Source organism: Anomaloglossus baeobatrachus, chromosome 1 (genome assembly GCF_048569485.1).
Source record: "Anomaloglossus baeobatrachus isolate aAnoBae1 chromosome 1, aAnoBae1.hap1, whole genome shotgun sequence".
Taxonomy (NCBI): domain Eukaryota; kingdom Metazoa; phylum Chordata; class Amphibia; order Anura; family Aromobatidae; genus Anomaloglossus; species Anomaloglossus baeobatrachus.
In genome coordinates, this window is record NC_134353.1 from 746,610,279 (window position 1) to 746,634,700 (window position 24,422).

At 46.9% G+C, this 24,422-nt stretch overlaps 1 protein-coding gene across 1 annotated transcript in view; it reads right to left on the bottom strand.

The window, feature by feature from the left end:
* Positions 1-24,210, bottom strand: part of SETD1B (SET domain containing 1B, histone lysine methyltransferase) — a 132,344-nt gene extending 108,134 nt beyond the window's left edge. The window contains exons 1-5 of the mRNA XM_075323366.1: positions 23,977-24,210; positions 23,743-23,897; positions 23,559-23,657; positions 20,036-20,306; positions 10,858-10,970 (exon numbers count right to left, since the gene is read on the bottom strand). Coding sequence (XP_075179481.1) covers positions 10,858-10,970; positions 20,036-20,306; positions 23,559-23,657; positions 23,743-23,897; positions 23,977-24,049 — 711 coding nt within the window. The 5' untranslated portion in view covers positions 24,050-24,210. The remainder of the gene's footprint in view (positions 1-10,857; positions 10,971-20,035; positions 20,307-23,558; positions 23,658-23,742; positions 23,898-23,976) is intronic.
* Between the last annotated feature and the right edge of the window lie 212 nt (positions 24,211-24,422).

Consider the following 24,422-nt stretch of genomic DNA (forward strand, 5'->3'; position numbering starts at 1 on the left):
AGTGTTTTTTATGTTCTACACAGCGGCCTGGGCTCTCATATACAGCATGTTAGAATGTAATTTTTGCCCAACTAACTTGCACCAAAATTTTACACTATTTAAAACTATTTATTCCACAATTCTGGTGAACTTCCTTAGATGATCTGGGGTTATGGTCCTAAAGATCGCCCTACATTTAGGATAACTTTCTTTAAAAGAGAACTCAAAAGTTGCTCTTTTTGAACATTATATGTCTAAAGTGTTTCCTCAATGGACAGTACCGTTTACCAATGGTCAAAAATGGCAGTAAATGAAAGACAGTAATACTTTGCTATCACAGGACCTGGATGAACATGAATTCTACATTGTACCAGAGAAAAATCAGTCATGTTAGCTTAAGGCCCTGTGCGCACTGGAAAATGGAATTTTCTCAAGAAAATTCCGCAGGTATTCGAAAATTACCGCACCCGCGGTAAAAACCCGCGGCAAACCGCACCCGAAAACCGCATGTGGTTTGCTGCGGTTTTACCGCGGTATTGTTCGCGGTTTTGCCGCGTGCGGGTTGGTATGTGCTTTACTGCATTCAATGCAATAAAGCACATTGAAAAGAAAAAAAAAAAAGTCATTTAATTCTGATATAGAGAAATAGACAGAAGAATAGATAGAAGAATAGACAGACAGACAGACAGACAGAGGGATAGATAGATAGATTCCCTGTGAGCACACTCTGCATTTCTCACGTTCGGCAGTGAGTTCACATTACCGGCCGTGGGAAATGCCCTGTGGTTACCTCTGCTGTCTCGCTGCGAGGCTGCATTCAGCAGTGTCTGTCAGTCACGGCTGGATGTAAGCCTCGCAGGACGCCAGAGCTGTGGATTACGCCGGAGCTTTGTTTCGGGAGGGGTTAATAAAAGGGCGAACGAGGATTGTTTGTGTTTTATTTAAAATAAAGGATTTTTCTGTGTGTTTATTCACTTTACTTACGGGTTGATCATGTCAGCTGTCACATAGACGCTGCCATGATCAAGCCTGGAGTTAATGGCGGTGATCCACCACCATTAACCCCTTGTATTACCCTGACAGCCACTGCTACACGGCTGCAGGAAGAGCCGGGGGACACCCCGGTACTGCCGCATAATGTATGCGACAGTGCCGGGGCAGCTGCGGCTGATATTCTCGGCTGCGGGAGGGAGAGTGAGGCGGGGGACGTTAACCCTGCCCCTCTCCCTCCCCAGCCTGAGAATACCGGGCCGCCGCTGTGTGCTTACCTCGGCTGGACGGTAAATATACAGCGGAGCCCACGTGTTTTTTTTTCTATATTTCCGTTTCCTTTCTATGTGTGTTCTATGTGTCTGTGTCCTATGTCTGTGTGTTCTATGTCTGTGTGTGTGTTTACTCTCTGCTCTGCCTCCTCTTCCTGTAATGACATCACTTCCCTGCAAAACCGCAGGCAAACGATGTACATTACCGGAGGTAAACCGCGAAATACCGCAGGGAATAACGCAGCAAAACGCAGTGAACCGCACAGAATTTGCTGCCTGCGTTATTCCCTGCGGGATTTCACGATTACATTGGAGTCAATGGAGTGAAATCCCGCAGCGATGTGCGGAAAAGAATTGACATGCAGCTGTCAAAATCCGCACAGGATTTTTTTTTCCCCATAGGTTTTGCTGGTGATTCACTGCACAGATGTTATGAACATTTTCTGCAGCGAAACATGCAGCAAATCCGCAGAAAATCCGCGGCAAAATCCGGTAAGTGCGCACAGGGCCTTACTGAAGAATAAATGGGCTACGCAACAGAACTATTATACAAAAAGCAAAAGTAGCCCTAAGTTCTCACAGTTCAACACTCATGAGAATAAAATGATGTTAAAGAACAGCTACAAATAGTGGAAAAACCTGTTCTGTTCAGGAACGATGTTACTTTAAACGCTATTTGCAAGAATGAAAGTTATTGGCTATCCATAGAAAAGGTGATGACTTTTTGATAGGAAGGGTCTCACAATTGAGACCCCCATTATTCCCAAGACAAGGCTCTGAAATTCAACAAAATACTAACCAAGGAATCTAATGGTTAGTTTATCATTTTTATTTTTTAAAGTTACCGCATTGTTACCATGAAAACAATTAGAAAACTACATATTCACGGCATGTAACATTCTGCAGGCCACTGCGAGAGCTGTGCTTCATTATCCCAGGCTCCAATGGAGCGGACACTGCTCTATTCTGATGGGGCTTTTTAGAGCCACTATTTAGACCCCCACCGACGAGAACGTTATCACCTATCCAATGAATGGGTGAGAACTTGCAATGGTAAAAATACAGTGCCCTGTGAAAATATTCCTCCCCCTTGGCTTTTTAGTTAGTTTGTTACATTACCACCAGTGTTTAAATATTTTTGTATCAGATTTGTGTGTGATGCATCAGCACTAAATAGTCTAAGTTGGGGAAGTGAAGTGAGACAAATACAGGCAAAAATTTAATTTATGGGATAACAAAAAAAGAGAATTTTGTTTACTTACCGTAAATTCTTTTTCTTATAGTTCCGTATTGGGAGACCCAGACCATGGGTGTATAGCTTCTGCCTCCGGAGGACACACAAAGTACTACACTTAAAAGTGTAGCTCCTCCCTCTGAGCTTATACACCCCCTGACGAGCAGACTTAGCCAGTTTAGTGCAAAAGCTGAAGGAGAATAGCCACCCACAAGTAAAAACAGAGCAAGAACCGGAACAACCGGAGACTGTCAACAACAACAGCCGATGAAAAAACACGCGGAACAAGAAATTGCCAACAGGCAACAGGGAGGGTGCTGGGTCTCCCAATACGGAACTATAAGAAAATATTTACGGTAAGAAAACAAAATTCTCTTTTTCTTTATCGTTCCTATGGGAGACCCAGACCATGGGACGTCTCAAAGCAGTCCATGGGTGGGGAATAAACAGAAAAACTAAGAAGTAGGCAGAACCTAACTTCACAAATGGGCGACAGCCGCCTGAAGGATGCGTCTGCCCAAGCTCGCATCTGCCGCAGCATGAGCTTGCACTTGGTAGTGCTTTGAAAAGGTATGCAGGCTAGTCCAAGTGGCAGCCTGACAGACTTGTTGAGCCGTAGCCTGGTGCCTGAAAGCCCAAGTGGCACCGACAGCTCTGGTCGAGTGTGCATTGATCCCCGGCGGGGGAGGCACCTGAGAACACTGGTAGGCGTCCGGGATGGTCGACCTAATCCAACGGGCTAAGGTCGGCTTAGAAGCAGAGAGGCCCATGCGCCGACCTGTGGTTAGCACAAAAAGAGAAATGCACCGCCTCAGAGCAGCGGTGCGAGACAGATAGATCCGGAGAGCACGCACCAGATCCAGAGTATGCAGCGCTTTTTCAAAGCGATGAACAGGAGCCGGACAAAAGGAAGGTAGGGTAATGTCCTGGTTAAGGTGGAAAGGAGAGACCACCTTAGGAAGAAAGTCCGGAGTCGGACGGCGAACCACCTTGTCTTGATGAAAAACCAAAAAAGGTGACTCCGAAGAGAGCGTAACCAAATCGGAGACTCTCCTGAGGGAAGTTATGGCCACTAGAAAGACCACTTTCTGTGAAAGACGAAACAAAGAAACCTCCCTAAGAGGCTCAAAGGGGGGTTTCTGCAAAACCGTGAGAACCAAATTGAGGTCCCAGGGATCCAAGGGCCGCCGGTAAGGTGGAATGATGTGAGACGCGCCCTGCATGAAGGTGCGGACCTGAGCCAACCTGGCGAGACGCCGCTGGAACAGCACTGACAGAGCTGAGACTTGACCCTTGAGAGAGTTGAGGGACAGTCCCAGCTGCAGACCGGACTGTAGAAAGGACAGAAGGGTCGGCAAGGAGAATGGCCAAGGAGGATGGCCGGAAGAGCGACACCAGGACAGGAACATTTTCCAAGTCCTGTGATAGATCTTGGTGGAGAAAGACATACGGGCCTGAGTCATAGTGGAGATGACTTCAGGAGGGATACCAGAAGCCGTCAAAATCCAGGACTCAAGAGCCACGCCGTCAATTTGAGAGCCGCAGAATTCAGGCGGAAAAACGGACCTTGTGAGAGAAGGTCTGGACGGTCCGGAAGATGCCACGGCACCTCTACGGACAGATGGAGCAGGTCTGGGTACCAAGCTCGCCTGGGCCAGTCCGGAGCAATGAGGATGACTCGACGGCCCTCCATTCTGATCTTGCGCAGGACTCTGGGCAAGAGAGCTAGAGGGGGAAAACACGTAGGACAGACGAAACTGGGACCAGTCTTGAACCAGAGCGACCGCGGCGAATGCCTGAGGATCGTGGGAGCGAGCCACGTAAACGGGAACTTTGTTGTTGTGACGGGATGCCATTAGGTCCACGTCCGGAGTGCCCCATTTGCGGCATATTGACTGAAACACTGCCGGGTGCAGGGACCACTCGCCACTGTCCACGGTTTGACGGCTGACATAATCTGCCTCCCAGTTTTCCACGCCTGGGATGTGGACTGCGGATATGGTGGACTTGGAGTCCTCCGCCCATTGAAGGATGCGTTGTACCTCCAACATTGCCAGGCGGCTGCGTGTCCCGCCTTGGTGATTGATGTAGGCAACCGCTGTCGCGTTGTCTGACTGGACTCGGATGTGCCTGCCCGCCAGCAGATGGTGAAAAGCTAGGAGAGCCAGAAGCACGGCTCTTGTTTCCAGCACATTGATCGAAAGGGCTGACTCGGACGGAGTCCAAGTGCCCTGCGCTCGGTGGTGGAGACATACCGCTCCCCAGCCGGATAGACTGGCATCCGTGGTGAGGATCACCCAGGACGGGGCCAGAAAGGAGCGCCCCTGGGACAGAGAGAGGGGCCATAGCCACCACTGAAGAGAGCTCCTGGTCTGTGGAGACAGAGCCACTAACCTGTGCAAGGAGGAAGGCAGCTTGTCCCAAAAGCGGTGAATGTCCAGCTGCAGGGGACGCAGATGGAACTGGGCAAAGGGAACAGCCTCCATTGACGCCACCATTTGACCCAGCACCTGCATCAGGCGCCTGAGGGAATAACGGCGGGGCCTCAGCAGAGAGCGCACCGCCAGTTGGAGGGACTGCTGTTTGACTAAGGGCAACTTCACAAGTGCCGTCAAGGTCTCGAACTGCATCCCTAGGTACGTGAGACTGGGTCGGAGTCAGAGTGGATTTGGGAAGATTGACAAGCCACGCGAATTGGGCTAGAGTGGCGGGAGTGAGCGAGACACTCCGCTGACAGTCCACGCTGGATGAAGCCTTGACTAGAAGGTCGTCCAGGAAAGGGATCACTGCCAACCCCTGTAGGTGCAGGACCGCAATCACTGCTGCCATGACCTTGGTGAATACCCGAGGAGCTGTGGCCAACCCGAAGGGGAGAGCCACGAATTGGAAATGTTCCTCTCCGATTGCAAAACGTAGCCAACGCTGGTGTGAAACTGCAATTGGCACATGCAGATAGGCATCTCTGATGTCGATAGATGCCAGGAAATCCCCTTGGGTCATTGAGGCAATGACTGATCGCAGAGACTCCATGCGAAAATGCCGCATCTGAACATGCTTGTTGAGAAGCTTGAGATCCAGGATGGGCCGGAAGGAACCGTCCTTTTTGGGGACTAGGAAGAGATTTGAGTAGAAACCTCTGAACCGTTCTCGGACGGGAACCGGTACAATTACTCCATTGGCCTGTAAGGCTGCCACGGCCTGTGAGAAGGCGGCGGCCTTAGAGCAGGGGGGAGTTGAGAGAAAAAATCTGTTTGGCGGACTGGAAGAGAATTCTATCCTGTAGCCGTGGGAGATGATATCCCTCACCCACTGATCGGACACGTGTTGAAACCACGCGTCGCCAAAGTGGGAGAGCCTGCCACCGACTAAGGACGTTGCTGGCGCGGACAGATAGTCACGAGGAGGCTGCCTTGGTGGCAGCACCTCCTGCGGTCTTTTGTGGACGCGCTTTTGGGCGCCAGTTGGATTTCTGGTCCTTGGCTGAGTTAGTGGACGAGGCCGAGGGCTTAGAGGACGACCAGTTGGAGGAACGAAAGGAACGAAACCTCGACTGATTCCTGCCCTGGACAGGTTTTCTGGTTTTGGTTTGTGGCATGGAAGTACTCTTCCCGCCAGTAGCTTCCTTAATAATTTCATCCAGTTGTTCACCGAACAGCCGGGACCCAGCAAAAGGGAGTCCAGCAAGGTACTTAGAAGAAGCATCTGCCTTCCACTCTCGAAGCCACAAGATCCTGCGGATAGCGAGGGAACTAGCCGAAGCCACCGCAGTGCGGTGAGAAGCCTCCAGCATGGCAGACATGGCATAGGATGAAAAAGCTGAAGCTTGGGAAGTTAAGGTAACCATTTCGGGCATAGATTCCCTGGCGAGGGAATGCATCCCCTCTAGAGAAGCAGAGAAGGCTTTGAGAGCCCACACTGCTGCAAAAGTCGGGGAGAACAAGGCCCCCGCCGCTTCATATACGGATTTGGCCAGAAGGTCAATCTGGCGGTCAGTGGAATCCTTAAGGGAGGTGCCATCAGCCACCGATACAACGGTCCGGGCTGAGAGTCTAGACACCGGGGGGTCTACCTTTGGGGAATGAGCCCACTCCTTGACCACCTCAGGTGGAAAGGGAAAGCGGTCATCAGAACCACGCTTTGGGAAGCGTTTGTCAGGACAGGCCCTGGGCTTGGTCACAGCGGCCTGAAAACTGGAGTGGTTAAAGAACACACTCTTTACTCTCTTAGGCGAGGTAAACTGGTGCTTTTCTGCCAGAGAGGGTTGCTCCTCTGATACTGGCGGATTGAGATCCAGTACAGAATTAATGGACGCAATCAAATCACTAACATCTGAGTCACTTTCGGACAGATCAATGGGGTACATGGAGTTAACCTCCGAGCCCCCCGTAAAGCCATCCTCCTCGTCCTGCGAGTCAGCTCCTGAATCAGAGCCGCGGGATAAGGAAGGAGAGGGAACCCTGCGTCTCTTAGAAGGACGGGGTCTGGGACCAGATGATGAATCCTCTGTGAGCTCCGGTCCTGAGAGACCCCTAGCAGCAGAGGCACCCTGTGAAAGGGGCTGATGCATGTTCAGCAAAGTCCTGGACAGAAGTCCCATGGAGTCAGCAAAAGACTGGGAGATAGACCTAGAAAAGGATTCTACCCAAGCCGGGGGTTCAGCCACAGGAGCAGGAGCAGCCTGAGAGACCACTGGGGGTGAGACTCCAGGCTGAGGCACCGCCAGGTTAGAGCAGGCATCACAATGTGGGAAGATGCTCGGTTCAGGCAGCAGGAGCTTACATGCAGTGCATACTGAATAAAGCTTTGGAGCCTTGCTCCTCGTGTGAGACATGCTGCTGGAGTTGGGGCTCTGCCAGAGAATGAACCCCAGAGAGTATAATCAGAGGTCCACAACCGGAGATCGGTTGTGGCTTACCAGACCGCTGGAGCGGTGTTGTGTGCCCTCCAGATCCCGAAGCCCGGACCCCCAAGCACAGCAACTCAGCAGAGATGCTGCAGACCAGCGCTGCAATGCAGAGAGAACGCTGAGAAAATGGCCGCCGGAGCTAAGAGAGGGGGCGGGACTTGCTTGAGGAGCGGGATCTGGAGGGCCATAGAGACCTACAGGGGAGGGGACACACACTGCAGTGGGGAGTGTCCCTCCCCTGTGCAGAACGGCCGCCGGGCGGAGCCGAGCCTGTCCCTCTGCATGAGTGACATGCGAGGGCAGGGAAAGCGAAACTAGGCCTCCGGCGAAGCCGGGGCCTAAATTTGAGCGGCGCGGCCGACGCGCAGGCACCATCGGCGCGGTTCTCAGGCGACAGCCAGAGAACCCGCCGGAAATGTCATAAAACACAATCAGCACACTCTCCCACAACAATAAAGTACAGGGACCCCCAATATATAAACGTCTCAGGTACTTAGCTTGCTGAGACGCAGGGTTCCAAGTCCCTGGGGATGAGTGCTCCGGTCCAGCAGGGTCCTGAAGGGCTGCGGATGGAGACCGGTCTCCTGCCAAGCATGGAGACCGTGCTGGCTCCCACTTCAAGCCAGAGCCCAGGAGGGATGGTGAAGGAGCGCGGCATGTAAGGCTCCAGCCTTGGAATCAACCTTAACAACACCGCCGACACAGTGGGGTGAGAAGGGACATGCCGGGAGTCCAGACTTGGACCCGCTTTTCTTCAAACTCTTTCCAAAAATCAAAAATCAGATGAGAATGCATGTGTGGATGTATGCCTCCTGAACACAAAGCGATAAACTGGATAAGTCTGCTCGTCAGGGGGTGTATAAGCTCAGAGGGAGGAGCTACACTTTTGAGTGTAGTACTTTGTGTGTCCTCCGGAGGCAGAAGCTAAACACCCATGGTCTGGGTCTCCCATAGGAACGATAAAGAAAATTGCCATGTGCATATGTATTCACCCCTTTTGCTTTGAAGCCCCTAAAAAACATTTTGTACAAGAAATTACAGTCATACGTCACATGCTTAGTGAAAGGAAGTCCACCTGTGTGTAATCTAAATGTCCTTGGTCTGTTAGTATATACACATTAATCTGAAAGGCCATAGAGGCTGCAACATCATTATGCAAGAGGCACCACTAACCAAACAACATCATGAAGACCAAGGAGGTCTCCAAACAAGACAGAGACAAAGTTGTTGAGAACTTCAAATCAGGGTTGGGTTCTAAAAAGAATATCTGATGATCCCCTGGAAGCACCATCAAATCCATTATCATCAAATGGAAACAACATTGTACCACAACAAACCTGCCAAGAGAGGGCCACCCACTAAAACTGTCAGCAGAGACTGGAGTATCTGAACATACGGCCACAATAAGCCGTACACTCCATAGACCTGGCCTTTATGGAAGAGTGGCCAGAAAAAAGCCTTTAATTACAGCCAAAAATAGGAAGGCTCGTTTTGAGTTTGCCAAAAGATATGTGGAAGACTCCCGAAATGTATGGAAGAAGGTGCTGTGGACAAATGAGACCAAAATTGAACATTTTGTCCATCAAAGTCATAGCTATGTCTGGCACCAAACCAACACAGCTTATCACTCAAAGAACACCATCCCCAAAGTGAACCATGGTGGTGGTAGCATCATGATGTGGGGATGTTTTTCAGCAGCAGGGACATGAAAAATGGTCCAAGTTGAGGGGAAGATGAATGGGGAGATATATACACATTCTTGAGCAAAACTTGTTTCAGTCTGTCAGTGATTTGAGACTGAGACAGAGGTTCACCTTCCAACAAGACAATGGCCCAAAGTCTTCGAGCATCACTCGAGTGGTTTAAGTGGAAACGTGTAAATATACTATGAATGGCCTAGTCAAAGACCTTAAAGTGAACCGGTCACCAGTTTTTTTCACTATGAAACCAAAAGTGTCACCCTTCTGCAGCTCCTGGGCTGCATTCTATGAAGGTGCACCTTGTGCCCTGACTCCCCTTGCGGACCCGGAATATAACTTTATAAAACCTGACAGTTAGGTATGCTAATGACCTGTAGGGCTCAGATGGGCATGCTCATTTTCGTCTCCTGTCCCTCCTTGTGGCCTTCTTTGCCATCCTCCTTTCATGATTGACGTGATCACGACTCCGTCATCATGCACGCTGCTGCCAAATCTTGTGTCTGTCCAGCCATTCCCGCGGCTCGTGCAGGCGCAGTTCGCCCTCGCCGGTGCTGTGTTTGCGCATGCGCGAGATTATGGTCGGCAATGTGCATGACGTCCCCTGTGTCATCCTCATACCCGACCATAATCTCGCGGATGCGCAAACACCGCTCCGGCTTGCGCAAGGGCGATCTGTGCCTGCGCGAGCCGGGGGAATGGCTGCACAGACGCAAGATTTGGCCGAGCAGCGTGCATGATGAAGGCGGTGTCAGCACATCAATCATGAAAGGAGGATGGCGAAGAAGGCCACAAGGAGGGACAGAAGATGAAAATGAGAATGCCCATCTGAGCCCCACAGGTCATTAGCATACCTGTCAGGTTTTATAAAGTTATATTCAGGGTCTGCAAGGGGAGTCAGGGCACAAGGTGCACCTTCATAGAATGCAGCCCAGGAGCTGCAGAAGGTGACACTTTTGGTTTCATAGTGAAAAAACTGGTGACAGGTTCCCTTTAATGCAATCTGTGGACAGACTTGAAGATTGCTGTTCACCAAAGGAAACCATGTAACTTGAAAGAGCTGGAGCAGTTTTGCCTCGAAGAATGGAAAAAAAATCCCAATGGCAAGATGTAGAAAGCTCCAAGAGACTTATCCAAAGGGACTTAGTGCTTTTGTACAACCTCCTTTTTCGGCAAATGCAGCAGTGACTTTAGGGGGGTGAATAGTTATGCAGACTGAAGTTTCCAGTTAACTTGTCCTATAGTCTGCTTCACAATAAAAAGAAAAACAAATGTTCACAGTGGTAGGCATGTTCTTTACATGAACTGATTCAAACTCTCAAAAAAAGCAGTGAAATACCAAGTTGTAAGGCAAAACACGAAAAATCCGGGGGTTGGGGGGTGATTTAACTTTTTCAAGGCACTGTAAACATTCAAGACAGTAGTTCTGTATACACCGCAAGGATGAAGTAAGGCAAATGAATATTATATTAATATATAATGCGTTATATACTTGGCCATTCATGCAAATGGTAGGTATGTAACGTTACCTTTTCCTGGCAGGGTTTCCTGCAGACCAAGTTAAAGACAGACCTGCAGTGATCATCTGCTATGCTGTACATTGCTATAAAACAATAATATGGTCCTTACTGTGCAAGATTATATTTTGTTTAAGAAATAGGAAACAACACCGTGGTAGAAACCTACAGTAATGAACATTTGCAAAAGGAGGAAAATGCAGATGTCACAGTGCTGGAAGAGCTAGGCTGCACAATAACGGGACCTCAATATGCTGCTTACCTGTGGCGTTTCATTCACGTTCGGTGAAGCATCCAAGTCAGATCCAACCGGAAGAGTCTGAGGTGTATAGAGACCATTCACTAGCAGTTCATAGAACCGCATACGTGTCTCCCCTGCGGAGAAGAAGTGTATTAGTGACAGCACAAACACAGGACCCCCCCATATATAACTCCAGAAGGCACAGTCTCTCTACTGATGAGAGAAACACAGAATTATTACTGAGATACGGAAATCTGAAAACATCAAATCAGACTATTTATTATAAAACTTCACGTATCCACATATTACAAAGTGTACAAGCCATCTATTATACAATTACAACCTGTGAGATGTCGCTGAGAGCAGATCCCAGGAACCACAACTACCAATAATGTTTTTTAAATTCACCATATCTACTGTACAAATGAGGCCAAGTACTGCTTCCATTAATTGAAGGAGAAACAAAACGAGTTTTTAAAGGTGCAAAAAATCAAATACATTTATTGGAAAACAAGTGATGAGAATCCATAATATCATCAATAATTCTTAGATCTCTATCCCCCTGATGAAGAATGGTGACCCCAATAAATTGAAACGTACGTAGGGTGCTCCTGAGGTATTATTTCCTGGTTGGTGATGTGTGCATGGGAATTACGGACTGGTTCATGCATTTTTATTAACAATGTAAAAAAGCTATTGTTCTGTAATCAGCCCTAGCATGGGGTTTTTATGCTGTATCCTAGATTGTGTGCTGCAACCTATGTAAGTGTACACTAGGTCTATAAAAATTGTACTAATATGCAATGGTGGCACTCTGCAAGGATCATCATTAACCCTATACCATGTCATCTGCCGTCCAGTGAATTTGTAATATCTTTTAATTATTGACGATTTTATGGATTCTCATCACTTGTTTTCCAATAAATGTATTTGATTTTTTGCACCTTAAAAACTCGTTTTGTTTCTCCTTCAACTATTGTTCCTGAGTTGTGTCATGTGGGGTATATGGCTACCAACCTACACCCACATTTTTTGTTGTATGGTGTTATGGAGTATCCTTTTTAATTGCTTCCATTAGTTGTCTGGCTGCAGACAGAATACATAAAACTTAAAGAGAACCTGTTAGACGCATTTTACTAAGTAAAGTACAGACAGGGCCATTTTGGCGCTGTCAGACTGATTAAAAGGATACCGGAGGTGAAGAAATCCGTTTTGTCCATGTTCTTTCATCTACATTTGAAGTTTTCTTCTATTCATATCTTCGTGCATCAGGCAGGACTGGTGGTGGGGTCATCAGCTCTGTTCTGGCCCCCGACTGCCTCTGGGTGTACTTACATTTCACGCTGGCGCCATTCTTACTGCAGGCAGCACTTGCAGATTGGTCTCATGGTGGGCTTTAGGACAATGGTGTTAGTGGCTTCGCAAATTGCTCTATGCCCCTGGATCCATTTTCCTAAAGGCCACCATGAGACCAATCTGTGCAAGTGCCAGCCGCAGCTAGGACAACGCTAGTGCGAAAGTTAAATAAAGCAGAAGAAAAGACACCCAGAGGCACCGGAGAGGCCGGGACAGAGGTGAAGACCCTTCCACCAGTCCCGCCCTGATACACGAAGACATGAATAGAAGGAATTCTCCAACACAGATTAAAGAAAATACACAAAGCAAATTTCTTCACCTCGGATATCATTGTAATTAGTATAACAGCGCCAATATGGCCCTGTCTGTACTTAGTAAAGTGCGGGTGACAGGTTCTCTATAAACATGGCTAAGCAGAACCTATGCCAATAAACTCTCCTTAGGGTTTGTTGTCTAGTTTACTAGGCAAATAGCTCAATATGGCAATGAGAGGAAAAGGGGAGTTTATTCCGTTTCTATTTAGGACCCTCATCTATTAACCATAGTAAAGAATTACTACAAACCATTTCTTGCTCTTGAGAACCCAGCACTTGAGCATTACATGGACAGCCTTATAGTTAGAGCTGTATGCTTATTTTACCCAAGGTGACATGGCATGGTGTAACGCTCGTGGCTAATGTAGGGGCAGCAAGCGGGATTAGTGGACACACAAGGCTACAGGGGGACCTCGGGCTTACCCTTTAGTGGGAGGAGCTTAACTAAACGCCCACCAGGAGGTGGACGCCAGTGACCACTCCCAGGGCGGTGACCGGGACTGTGGCAGCTGACCGCCAGGGCAAGTGACGGATTCAGGTATACACACAGCTGCAGGCAAAATGGCTGGAGCAGACAGGCAGGTGGGTACGGACAGATATGGTGGAAATGACAGGGACAGACAGGTAGACAGACAGGACACTGACTAACACAAGGTGTTGTGCAGGCACCTCCCCTAATGAGAGGGTGCCTCAAATACATAGTGCCTCTCAGCCATAGGCTGAGAGGCATTTCCTGGAAATAGTGTGCCAAGCCTTTAAGAGGAGAGCCTATGCGCACGTGCCCTAAGTATACTTCCTGAAGACCTGGGTTGCATGCACAGGCCCCGGGGGGAGAAGGAAGCAGGGGTACACACGGACGGCCAGGGGAGGACGTGACCCAGCCAGGAAGGTGAGTACGTCGGTGTGTCCCTTCAGGGATGCTGGTGCTACACATGGACACTAAACACTTGCTCCTGGGATTCCCTACAGATTATTGTTGATTGCTAGGTCTGACAAACTGCAAATGATATAACGCATATCTTCTTATCACATAAGTATGACAGAGTCTAATGGGTTTTTTTCTAAGCTATTGCAATATAAGGAATTAAGAAAAAGAAAAATAGGCAACATGGGATATTTAACTCATGAATAGGACCAAGATCAGATGCCTCACATGACTCTAAGTCAGGTTTTGTGAAATCTGAAATGAAAACTTTGACTAAAGGTATAACTGGAATGTCATAAGCCTGACTCTCCCAACTAAGTACTCTTTTCTGAAGCTGCTCAAATCCATTGGCAATTCATTTCCCTTTTCCTATAGAAATGTGTGGTGATATCCACAGCAAAAATAGACAAAGTCTGGATTTTAGATCTGCAGCACTAGTTATTTGATGCTACAGCTCACTGCTTAGACACAGTGATTGTTTTCTGCGGTTAGAAGCGCCATAGTCATGGTGTCACCACTGCAGACTGTCAAATGCAAGACCGAAGCAGTGGCAGAGCTGGACCTGTTGAAGGCAAGTATTGGTGTGTAAGGCTACATGCACATGCTGCAGTTTTGTTGTCACAACAAAAGTGCATCTTTAAGAGATGCACCAAAACTGCACCCAGAAATTAAAAGAAAAGAAAAAAAAAACACTTGTAAGGATGCTGCCTTTTTGGTACATTTTTTTTTTCAGTGGAAGCAAGCCAAAAACGCAAGAAGATAGAACATACTGCAGTTTTGTCAGAAATTTGTGACAAAAACTGCAGACAAAAGCACTACAATGTGTGCATAGCAAATCTGACTTCTCATAGACTTTGCTGGGAAGTCAAAAGTGAGAACTGTCTAACATCAAAACTGCACCAAAAAAAGCAACAAAAACTGCAGCGTGCGCATGTAGCATTAAGTTACTATATCTGCAAGTTTATGCCCCTAACAAAAATGGGCTGTTCAGCCATCTCCCTTGATTTGGCAGGGTGTTCCTGTGCTTTCGCAGAGAGCTGCTGCCAAAATCCTCCGGCAGCGGCTTTTTTTGGTGCTGAAAAATGGCCGTTGAAATTCAGCAAACCAGATCCTTCTCTCTATGGAAATCATCTGTTGGTGAAGAGCAGAGAAGTTGTTGCCAATCTTACGGAAGCAGGCAAGTTCAGACAGGGTATCTAATGTGTATGGATAACTTAACAGGAGATAATACTAAAATAAATTGGATCTGCTGAATAATATTTCATGTGTATGTGTAACTTTACCATAAATGTCAGCCAATACGATCTGTTTAATATATATATATATATATATATATATATATATATATATATATATATATATATATATATATATATATATATATATATATATAAAAAAAAAAAAAACACACACAACAAAAAACAGGGCAATTCTAAATCAGTAAAGACGCCTGCGTGTACAAAGCAATGATGTCAGCTCATTGTTGTCTTCATATAGTCGTGCCAAATAACTTGTGTAAAAGTGTGCAAATAGCTCCAACTCAAACACACAGTCCAGCTGCTATTAGCTGTTCTACGTCTGGAAATAAAAAAGCTGCAGCTTTGGATTAAACGACTACTGGGATCTAAATAAGCCAAACGTGCTACACCATATATGAAACATCAGGTCATCTAAAGTGTTCTATACTGTCTGGAAGCCAATCAGGGGACAATGAGCCAATGTGTTGAGAAATCAGAACAACCCCCCCCTTCAGTATTTGGCACAATTTTCTTTTTGTTTGCCTGTGTTCAAACGTTAGATGTCCGTTTAGAAAGAACCAAGCAGATAAAAAATATACCGAGATACTACAGAAATAATAAAGTATGCATAAATATATTCCGCTAGTTGCTCAATCACAGGTTATTATGCACTCAGGAGTCGATTATATGACAGTCTAGTAGAAGACACTTCATTTAGAGCAGGGGTCTCAAACACGCGGCCCCTCAGGGTAGTTTGTGCGGCCCCCAGGTCACTATCGCGGCAGGTGCAGGGGCCGCCACTGTCTGCACTTTGTCAGAAGAATGTGTTGGTGGCGCTGCGCTCTCGCGCCGGCAATACAATCATCTCACATAAATCACTGACAGTGACACTGCACCTGCCGCGATAGTGAACAGGGGCACGGGCCTGGGGGCCGCACGAAGCAGAGGTGAGGCAGCGGAGGGAGCGCGGGACAGGTGAGAAGAATGGTGTGTGTGTGTGTGTGTGTGTGTGTGTGTGTGTGTGTGTGTGTGTGTTGGGCGACTCCTATGACGTACTGGGTACGTTATGGCTCCCTGGTACTTAAGGGCCCATGACATACCCAGTACGTCATGGCGAAATTGTAGCCCCGGTGGCTACGATCGCTGCAAATACCTTAGATTCGGGGAGGAGGGGACCTCAGGTGGGGTGGTGTCTCCTCCCCGGACCTACAGAGGCTGTGATTGGCTGAGCGGCGTTCGTCAGCCAATCACAGCCACTAATGTTTCAGCCATTAAAAAATCACTGAAACATTGAAATCCAGCCAAGATCAGTGCAGCTGTAGCCCTGATCATTGGCTGGAGCTGCATGACCTCGCCTGGTTTCACCCGCCCCCAGCTCTGATTGGAGAGACCGGCCTTGTGACCAATCTCTCCAATTACTGTGGATCTGGGGCCGCAGACCACTCCCCTCAGCTTCACTCCGGCGTCTGTGGAAGGTGAGGGGAGCTGCTGACCCCATTACTACAGGATGGGGACAAAGTGCGCACATTACTATGAGATGGGGAGAAGGCTGGGGACATTACAAGGATGGGCACAATACTATTGGATGGGGACATTATTAATATAGTATGGGGACATTACTATAGGATAGGGAGTAGGATGGGCACATTACTATAGGATGGGGACAAGGTGGGCACAGTACTACAGGATGGGGACAAGGTGGGCACATTACTGTAGGATAGGGACATTACTACAAGGAGACAAGGATCGGAAACATTACTATAGAATAGGGATAAGGCTGGGGACATTACTATAGCGTGGGGACAAGGTTGGTACATTACTAAAGGATGGGCACATTACTATAGAATGGGGACAGTACTATTGGATGGGGACATTGCTACAAGGGGACAAGGATGGGGATTACTACTATAGGATGGGGACAAGGATGAACACATTTCTACAAAATGGGGACAAGGATGGGGAACATTACTTTAGGATGGGGACAAGGATGAGCACATTACTGTGGGATGGGGACTAGGATGGGGTACAATACTACAAGGGGACAAGGACGGGCACGTTACAACAATATGGGGAACATTACTAAAAGATGTTGGTCAAAATTTCTATATAGTGCTAATTGTAAGACTATTAGTTACAAGAAAGGAATAAAATGTAAAAAAAAAGGTTTATATTTAAACAAAGAATGTGCACGTTTGCTATAATGAACAAGTGAAAATGTTCAAAATCAGTGATCCCAAGGTGTGTAAAAAACAATAAAATATATTATATATGATACCAATAAAAATGTCACTTTGTCCTGCAAAGAATGCGGCCCCTCAAATTATTTTTTTTCCTCTGTGCGGCCCATACACCCAGCCGAGTTTGAGACCCCTGATTTAGAGCCTTTCTCCCTGTGACATCATGACTACACAACTTTCTATTGGATAAAATAAAACTATTTGAAAGAAATATTTCAAGAAATTGAAATATATTTTCTTATTTCAAACCCTAGCTAGAAGTCGGTCTTAAAGATTTCCATGTTATGTTTTATTCAGCCACAGATGAGGTTTGCACTATCACCAGACCGGGCACAGCAGGTCCCAGCACATGTGCAAGTAAATAATAGCTACACTCTGCACTCATCTAGTAATGTCTGCCAATCAAAATGTGACCAAGAAGAAATACACAGAGTACAAAAGAAAAGCGAAACCATCATGAGCAACACTAAGACATAAACTTTTAATAAGTCATCATAAGAAAGCGTTTGTATGTAAGCATATATCTACCACAAGACTGTATATGGGACTGGCAAAGTTTATAAAGGATACAGCAAGGTAACTAAAATCAATGTAGATAATATGCTGTACTATTTCAAAGACTAAACCCTAGCCGTGAGAAACATATACATTTTATGTTAGAAGTGATCACTGATGACAATCAGTGCAGAATACGGGGATGATAAGGGCTTTAAAAACAATGCAATTTACTCACAATAATTGGACCTCAAACCTATTCTCAGGGATTATCAAAAATAAGATTATACAATATTCCCCAGAAAAGGCGTAAAACTTCAGCATCGAGCTCTGTACACACCCCTCCTGCTCTACCTTGGTTACAGAATTAGACCTCATTCAGACAGGGGATTTGCACCCTTGTATACGTGTCTAATGAGGATGAGGATATAACATGGTTCCACAGAAGTATATGAATCTATATTGTAGATTTTCATTTCCACAAAAAAAAATAATAAAAACAGAAAAACCATAAAAACACAGTAGCATTTGTGTGACAACTGACAACCCATTCTGTAAACTTTACACTCCAGTATGACAATCGCAATACATAAGGTCAAACAACTGCATCACTCCATGCAAACTGGTGCAGAAGCAGCCAATAACACTCGTCTTAATACAACTAGGCATCTTTTCAGTATAAATGAAATAAAATACATAAAAAACTAAATAGTAACTAAGTTGTGGAAAACATAAAGCAACAATACACTACACACTGAAAGTTGGGGCTTCAAGATCTGATCTCTATGTACTGTCATGGATGAACAAACAATTCACCCTCCCCAAAGGCCAAAACGCACAACTACGAGTCAAATATTAGCATGTACTACCATAACACTGAGCAGCATGCTGTATGATAGGTGACCCTGTCATTCTGCTTTAACACGCATTATGAGCAGTCAGACATTACTATAGCCATATTATGCTCATTAGCATGCCGCACAATATGGTACATGTCAAACATTACTACTATAGGCTCGATAAGCTCATTACTGTGCAACAGATGTCTGGTGTTATCACTATGGCCAAACTATGCCGAGCATTATTCATCCCAGTCTATTATCTGTCAGGTGCTGATATTATGGCCATACTATGCTGAGAATTGTACATCCCAGTATATTATCTGTCAAGTGCTGATATTATGGCCATACTATGCTGAGTATTGTACATCCCAGTCTATTATATGTCAGGTGCTGATATTATGGCCATACTATGCAGAGTATTGTACATCCCAGTATATTATCTGTCAAGTGCTGATATTATGGTCATACTATGCAGAGTATTATACATCCCAGTATATTATCTGTCAGGTGCTGATATTATGGCCATACTATGCAGAGTATTATACATCCCAGTATATTATCTGTCAGGTGCTGATATTATGGCCATACTATGCTGAGTATTATACATCCCAGTATATTATCTGTCAGGTGCTGATATTATGGCCATACTATGCTGAGTATTATACATCCCCGTATATTATCTGTCAGGTGCTGATATTATGGCCATACTATACAGAGTATTATACATCCCAGTATATTATCTGCCAGGTGCTGATATTATGGCCATACTATACAGAGTATTATACATCCCAGTCTATTATATGTCAGGTGCTGATATTATGGCCATACTATGCAGAGTATTGCACATCCCAGTATATTATCTGTCAGGTGCTGATATTATGGCCATACTATGCTGAGTATTGTACATCCCAGTCTATTATATGTCAGGTGCTGATATTATGGCCATACTATGCAGAGTATTGCACATCCCAGTATATTATCTGTCAGGTGCTGATATTATGGCCATACTATGCTGAGTATTGTACATCCCAGTCTATTATATGTCAGGTGCTGATATTATGGCCATACTATGCAGAGTATTGTACATCCCGGTATATTATCTGTCAGGTGCTGATATTATGGCCATACTATGCAGAGTATTATACATCCCAGTATATTATATGTCAGGTGCTGATATTATGGCCATACTATTCTGAGTATAATACATCCCAGTATATTATATGTCAGGTGCTGATATTATGGCCATACCATGCAGAGTATTGTACATGCCGGTATATTATCTGCCAGGTGCTGATATTATGGCCATACTATGCAGAGTATTATACATCCCAGTATGTTATCTGTCAGGTGCTGATATTATGGCCATACTATGCAGAGTATTGTACATCCCAGTCTATTATATGTCAGGTGCTGATATTATGGCCATACTATGCAGAGTATTGTACATCCCAGTCTATCTATTATCTGTCAGTATATTGGCTGTCAGGTGCTGGTGATTGTACATTTCAGCTGATGCCAGCCGGTATCTTGTAGTCACCCTCCTGCCCACACTAGCAGGATCAGACACCCAGCTCTGTCTCCACACCCCGCCGGTATCTTGCAGTCGCCGGTATTTGTCCCCGTCTCTGTGCAGGCTCCGGCAGGAGTGAGCGCCGGAGCACCGCGAGGAACACAAACTTCTACAAGTTGAGCAGCGCTGAGAGCCGGCTGTAGTCTCCTAGCAACTGACAACACTGCCCACGTGACGCGCAGGGGACACACAGTCAGAGGATGCAGCGCCGGGATCACTCACCTTTCGTGTCCAGCTCCACGTGGATGATGTTGCCCATAACCGTGGTGTTGTGCAGATGTTTCACCGCATCCCGAGCGCCTTTCACGGTGGCAAATATAACTTTGGCAATGCCCAGGTGCTTCTTGTTCTTAGGGTTGTACAAGATCTCCACCTCCTCCACCTCCCCATACTTCTTGCACATGTCGTTGAGAAAGTTCTCCCGTATATTGTCATTCAGCTTTGCAAAAGTCACTTGTTTAGGGGGCACGGGGCCGACATAAAACTCATCGATCTGAAGATAAGAAATAAATCAGCTGCAGGGGGATTCATAATATGGAGAGCAGCAGTGCCCTGCAAGCTGGGTATATAGCATATAACATGGAGAGCAGCAGTGCCCTGCAAGCTGGGTATATAGCATATAACATGGAGAGCATCAGTGCCCTGCAAGCTGGGTATATAGCATATAACATGGAGAGCAGCAGTGCCCTGCAAGCTGGGTATATAGCATATAACATGGAGAGCAGCAGTGCCCTGCAAGCTGGGTATATAGCATATAACATGGAGAGCAGCAGTGCCCTGCAAGCTGGGTATATAACATATAACATGGAGAGCAGCAGTGCCCTGCAAGCTGGGTATATAACATATAACATGGAGAGCAGCAGTGCCCTGCAAGCTGGGTATATAGAATATAACATGGACAGCATCAGTGCCCTGCAAGCTGGGTATATAGAATATAACATGGAGAGCATCAGTGCCCTGCAAGCTGGGTATATAGCATATAACATGGAGAGCAGCAGTGCCCTGCAAGCTGGGTATATAGCATATAACATGGAGAGCAGCAGTGCCCTGCAAGCTGGGTATATAGAATATAACATGGAGAGCAGCAGTGCCCTGCAAGCTGGGTATATAGAATATAACATGGAGAGCAGCAGTGCCCTGCAAGCTGGGTATATAGCATATAACATGGAGAGCAGCAGTGCCCTGCAAGCTGGGTATATAGCATATAACATGGAGAGCAGCAGTGCCCTGCAAGCTGGGTATATAGAATATAACATGGAGAGCAGCAGTGCCCTGCAAGCTGGGTATATAGCATATAACATGGAGAGCAGCAGTGCCCTGCAAGCTGGGTATATAGCATAGAACATGGAGAGCAGCAGTGCCCTGCAAGCTGGGTATATAGCATATAACATGGAGAGCAGCAGTGCCCTGCAAGCTGGGTATATAGAATATAACATGGAGAGCAGCAGTGCCCTGCAAGCTGGGTATATAGAATATAACATGGAGAGCAGCAGTGCCCTGCAAGCTGGGTATATAGCATATAACATGGAGAGCAGCAGTGCCCTGCAAGCTGGGTATATAGCATATAACATGGAGAGCAGCAGTGCCCTGCAAGCTGGGTATATAGAATATAACATGGAGAGCAGCAGTGCCCTGCAAGCTGGGTATATAGAATATAACATGGAGAGCATCAGTGCCCTGCAAGCTGGGTATATAGAATATAACATGGAGAGCAGCAGTGCCCTGCAAGCTGGGTATATAGAAAATAACATGGAGAGCAGCAGTGCCCTGCAAGCTGGGTATATAGAATATAACATGGAGAGCACCAGTGCCCTGCAGGCTGGGTATATAGAATATAACATGGACAGCATCAGTGCCCTGCAAGCTGGGTATATAGAATATAACATGGAGACCAGCAGTGCCCTGCAAGCTGGGTATATAGAGTATAACACAGAGAGCACCAGTGCCCTGCAAGCTGGGTATATAGAGTATAACACAGAGAGCACCAGTGCCCTGCAAGCTGGGTATATAGAGTATAACACAGAGAGCACCAGTGCCCTGCAAGCTGGGTATATAGAGTATAACACAGAGAGCACCAGTGCCCTGCAAGCTGGGTATATAGAATATAACAGACAGCATCAGTGCCCTGCAAGCTGGGTATATAGAATATAACAGACAGCATCAGTGCCCTGCAAGCTGGGTATATAGAATATAACAGACAGCATCAGTGCCCTGCAAGCTGGGTATATAGAAAATAACACGGAGAGCATCAGTGCCCTGCAAGCTGGGTGTACAGAATATAACATGGAGAGCAGCAGTGCCCTGAAAGCTGGGTATATAGAATATAACATGGAGAGCAGCAGTGCCCTGCAAGCTGGGTATATAGAATATAACATGGAGAGCAGCAGTGCCCTGCAAGCTGGGTATATAGAATATAACAAAGACAGCACCAGTGCCCTGCATTCTGAGCGTATAGAATATATAGTATTTGTGTCAGTGCACTGCTGGCTGGGTATATAGAATATAATATGGAGAGCAAAAGTGCCCTGCATCCTGGATATCTAGAATATACAGTATGATGAGCACCAGTGCCCTGCAGGCTGGGTATATAGAAAATATAGTATATGTGCGAGTGCCCTGCAGGCTGAGTATATACAATATATAATATGATCAGCACCAGTACCCTGCAGGCTGGATATATAGAATATAAAATGGAGAGCACCAGTGCCCTGCAGGCTGAGCATATAGAATATGTAGTATGATGAGCACCAGTGTCCTGCATCCTGGGAATACAGAATATATACTATGATGAGCATCAGTACCCTGCTGGCTGTGTATAAAGCATGATGTGCACCCATGCCATTCTGGCTGGGTATATAGAGTATACAGTATTATGTGTGCCTGTGCCCTACTGACTACACACTATGTAGTATGATGTGTGCCTGTGCCCTGCTAGCAAGGTATATAGTATGATGTGTGCCCATGCCCTGCTGGCTGGGTATATAGAATATACAGTATGATGTGTGCCCGTGCCCTGCTGGCTGGGTATATAGAATATATAGTATGATGTGTGCCCATGCCCTGCTGGCTGGGTATATAGAATATATAGTATGATGTGTGCCCATGCCCTGCTGGCTGGGTATATAGAATATATAGTATGATGTGTGCCCATGCCCTGCTGGCTGGGTATATAGAATATATAGTATGATGTGTGCCCATGCCCTGCTGGCTGGGTATATAGAATATATAGTATGATGTGTGCCCATGCCCTGCTGGCTGGGTATATAGAATATATAGTATGATGTGTGCCCATGCCCTGCTGGCTGGGTATATAGAATATATAGTATGATGTGTGCCCATGCCCTGCTGGCTGGGTATATAGAATATATAGTATGATGTGTGCCCATGCCCTGCTGGGTATATAGAATATATAGTAAGATGTGTGCCCGTGCCCTGCTGGCTGGGTATATAGAATATATAGCATGATGTGTGCCCGTGCCCTGCTGGCTGGGTATATAGAATATATAGTATGATGTGTGCCCGTGCCCTGCTGGCTGGGTATATAGAATATATAGTATGATGTGTGCCTGTGCCCTGCTGGCTGGGGGTACACAATATACAGTATGATGTGTGCCCATCACTACACTATGTAGGATGATGCGCCCCTCTGGCAGGGTCACCATGACTTCTCAGCTGTGTGTGATGGCAGGAGCAGTCCCTGCAGAGCACCAATCACCATCATGCCAATGCCCTGCTCAGTAAATACCTTCAGCTTGGGCACAGGTAAGTCGACCTCCTTGTTTTTGGTCCATATTCTTCCGATCCGGGGATCTCTCACACAATCCACTGGGGGGACCCCTGGATTCTGCAAACACAAAAGCCAAGAAGTTTATGAAGCTGGTCCGGCGGCACACAGGGCTGACAGGTGGGCACAGGGGCAGAGCACGTACAGGCATGCTGAAGCACAGCCCATCGTAGCGGTAGAGCTTGTGCTGCCCCTTCCTCAGGACAGGGTCGATGATCAGCTTGTAACTCTTCCAGTGGTGGCTCTTCTTCTCGCCAGAGGTGCCGGCTTGGTTGCCCGCCTCCATGCCGTTCATCCAGCCTGTAAGCCATAAACAAGAAGACATGAGTGGAGGCGCAGCCATCCCCGGGCTGCGGAGAGAACAAGGCTCCAGGCTCACTTGTGCTCTGCTTTCTGCCATGGTCTTCGGTATTCCTGCTCCTGTCCCCAGGCTTGGCCTCCTTGAAAGACATGCCTGCCCGCCTTTCCCACCCCCCCCCAAAGCCCTGCTCCCCTGCACACAGGGTCGTCTCCTTCCCCGCAGGAAAGGCCAAGCCGCTTCACAGGCCCCCTCCCCGGTTACATGGCATGCTGTGGAGGGCACCCTGCCTGCTCCTTTTTGGCGAGCCAACACATATTGTGTGTGTGAGCAGCTTCAGCTCGCTCTGGGGCAGCCCACAATGCACCGCGGCCTCCCAATCCTCCGCCTCCCTTCTCTGTGCCCGGCCTGTAGTGCTGGAGCAGCCTGCTCTTCCCGCCCGCACTTTCGTCACAGTTCTCCATATACTCCAGTAATGACCGGGACAGACTGTAATATTAATGAGCAGGGGGACGGAGGAGACACGA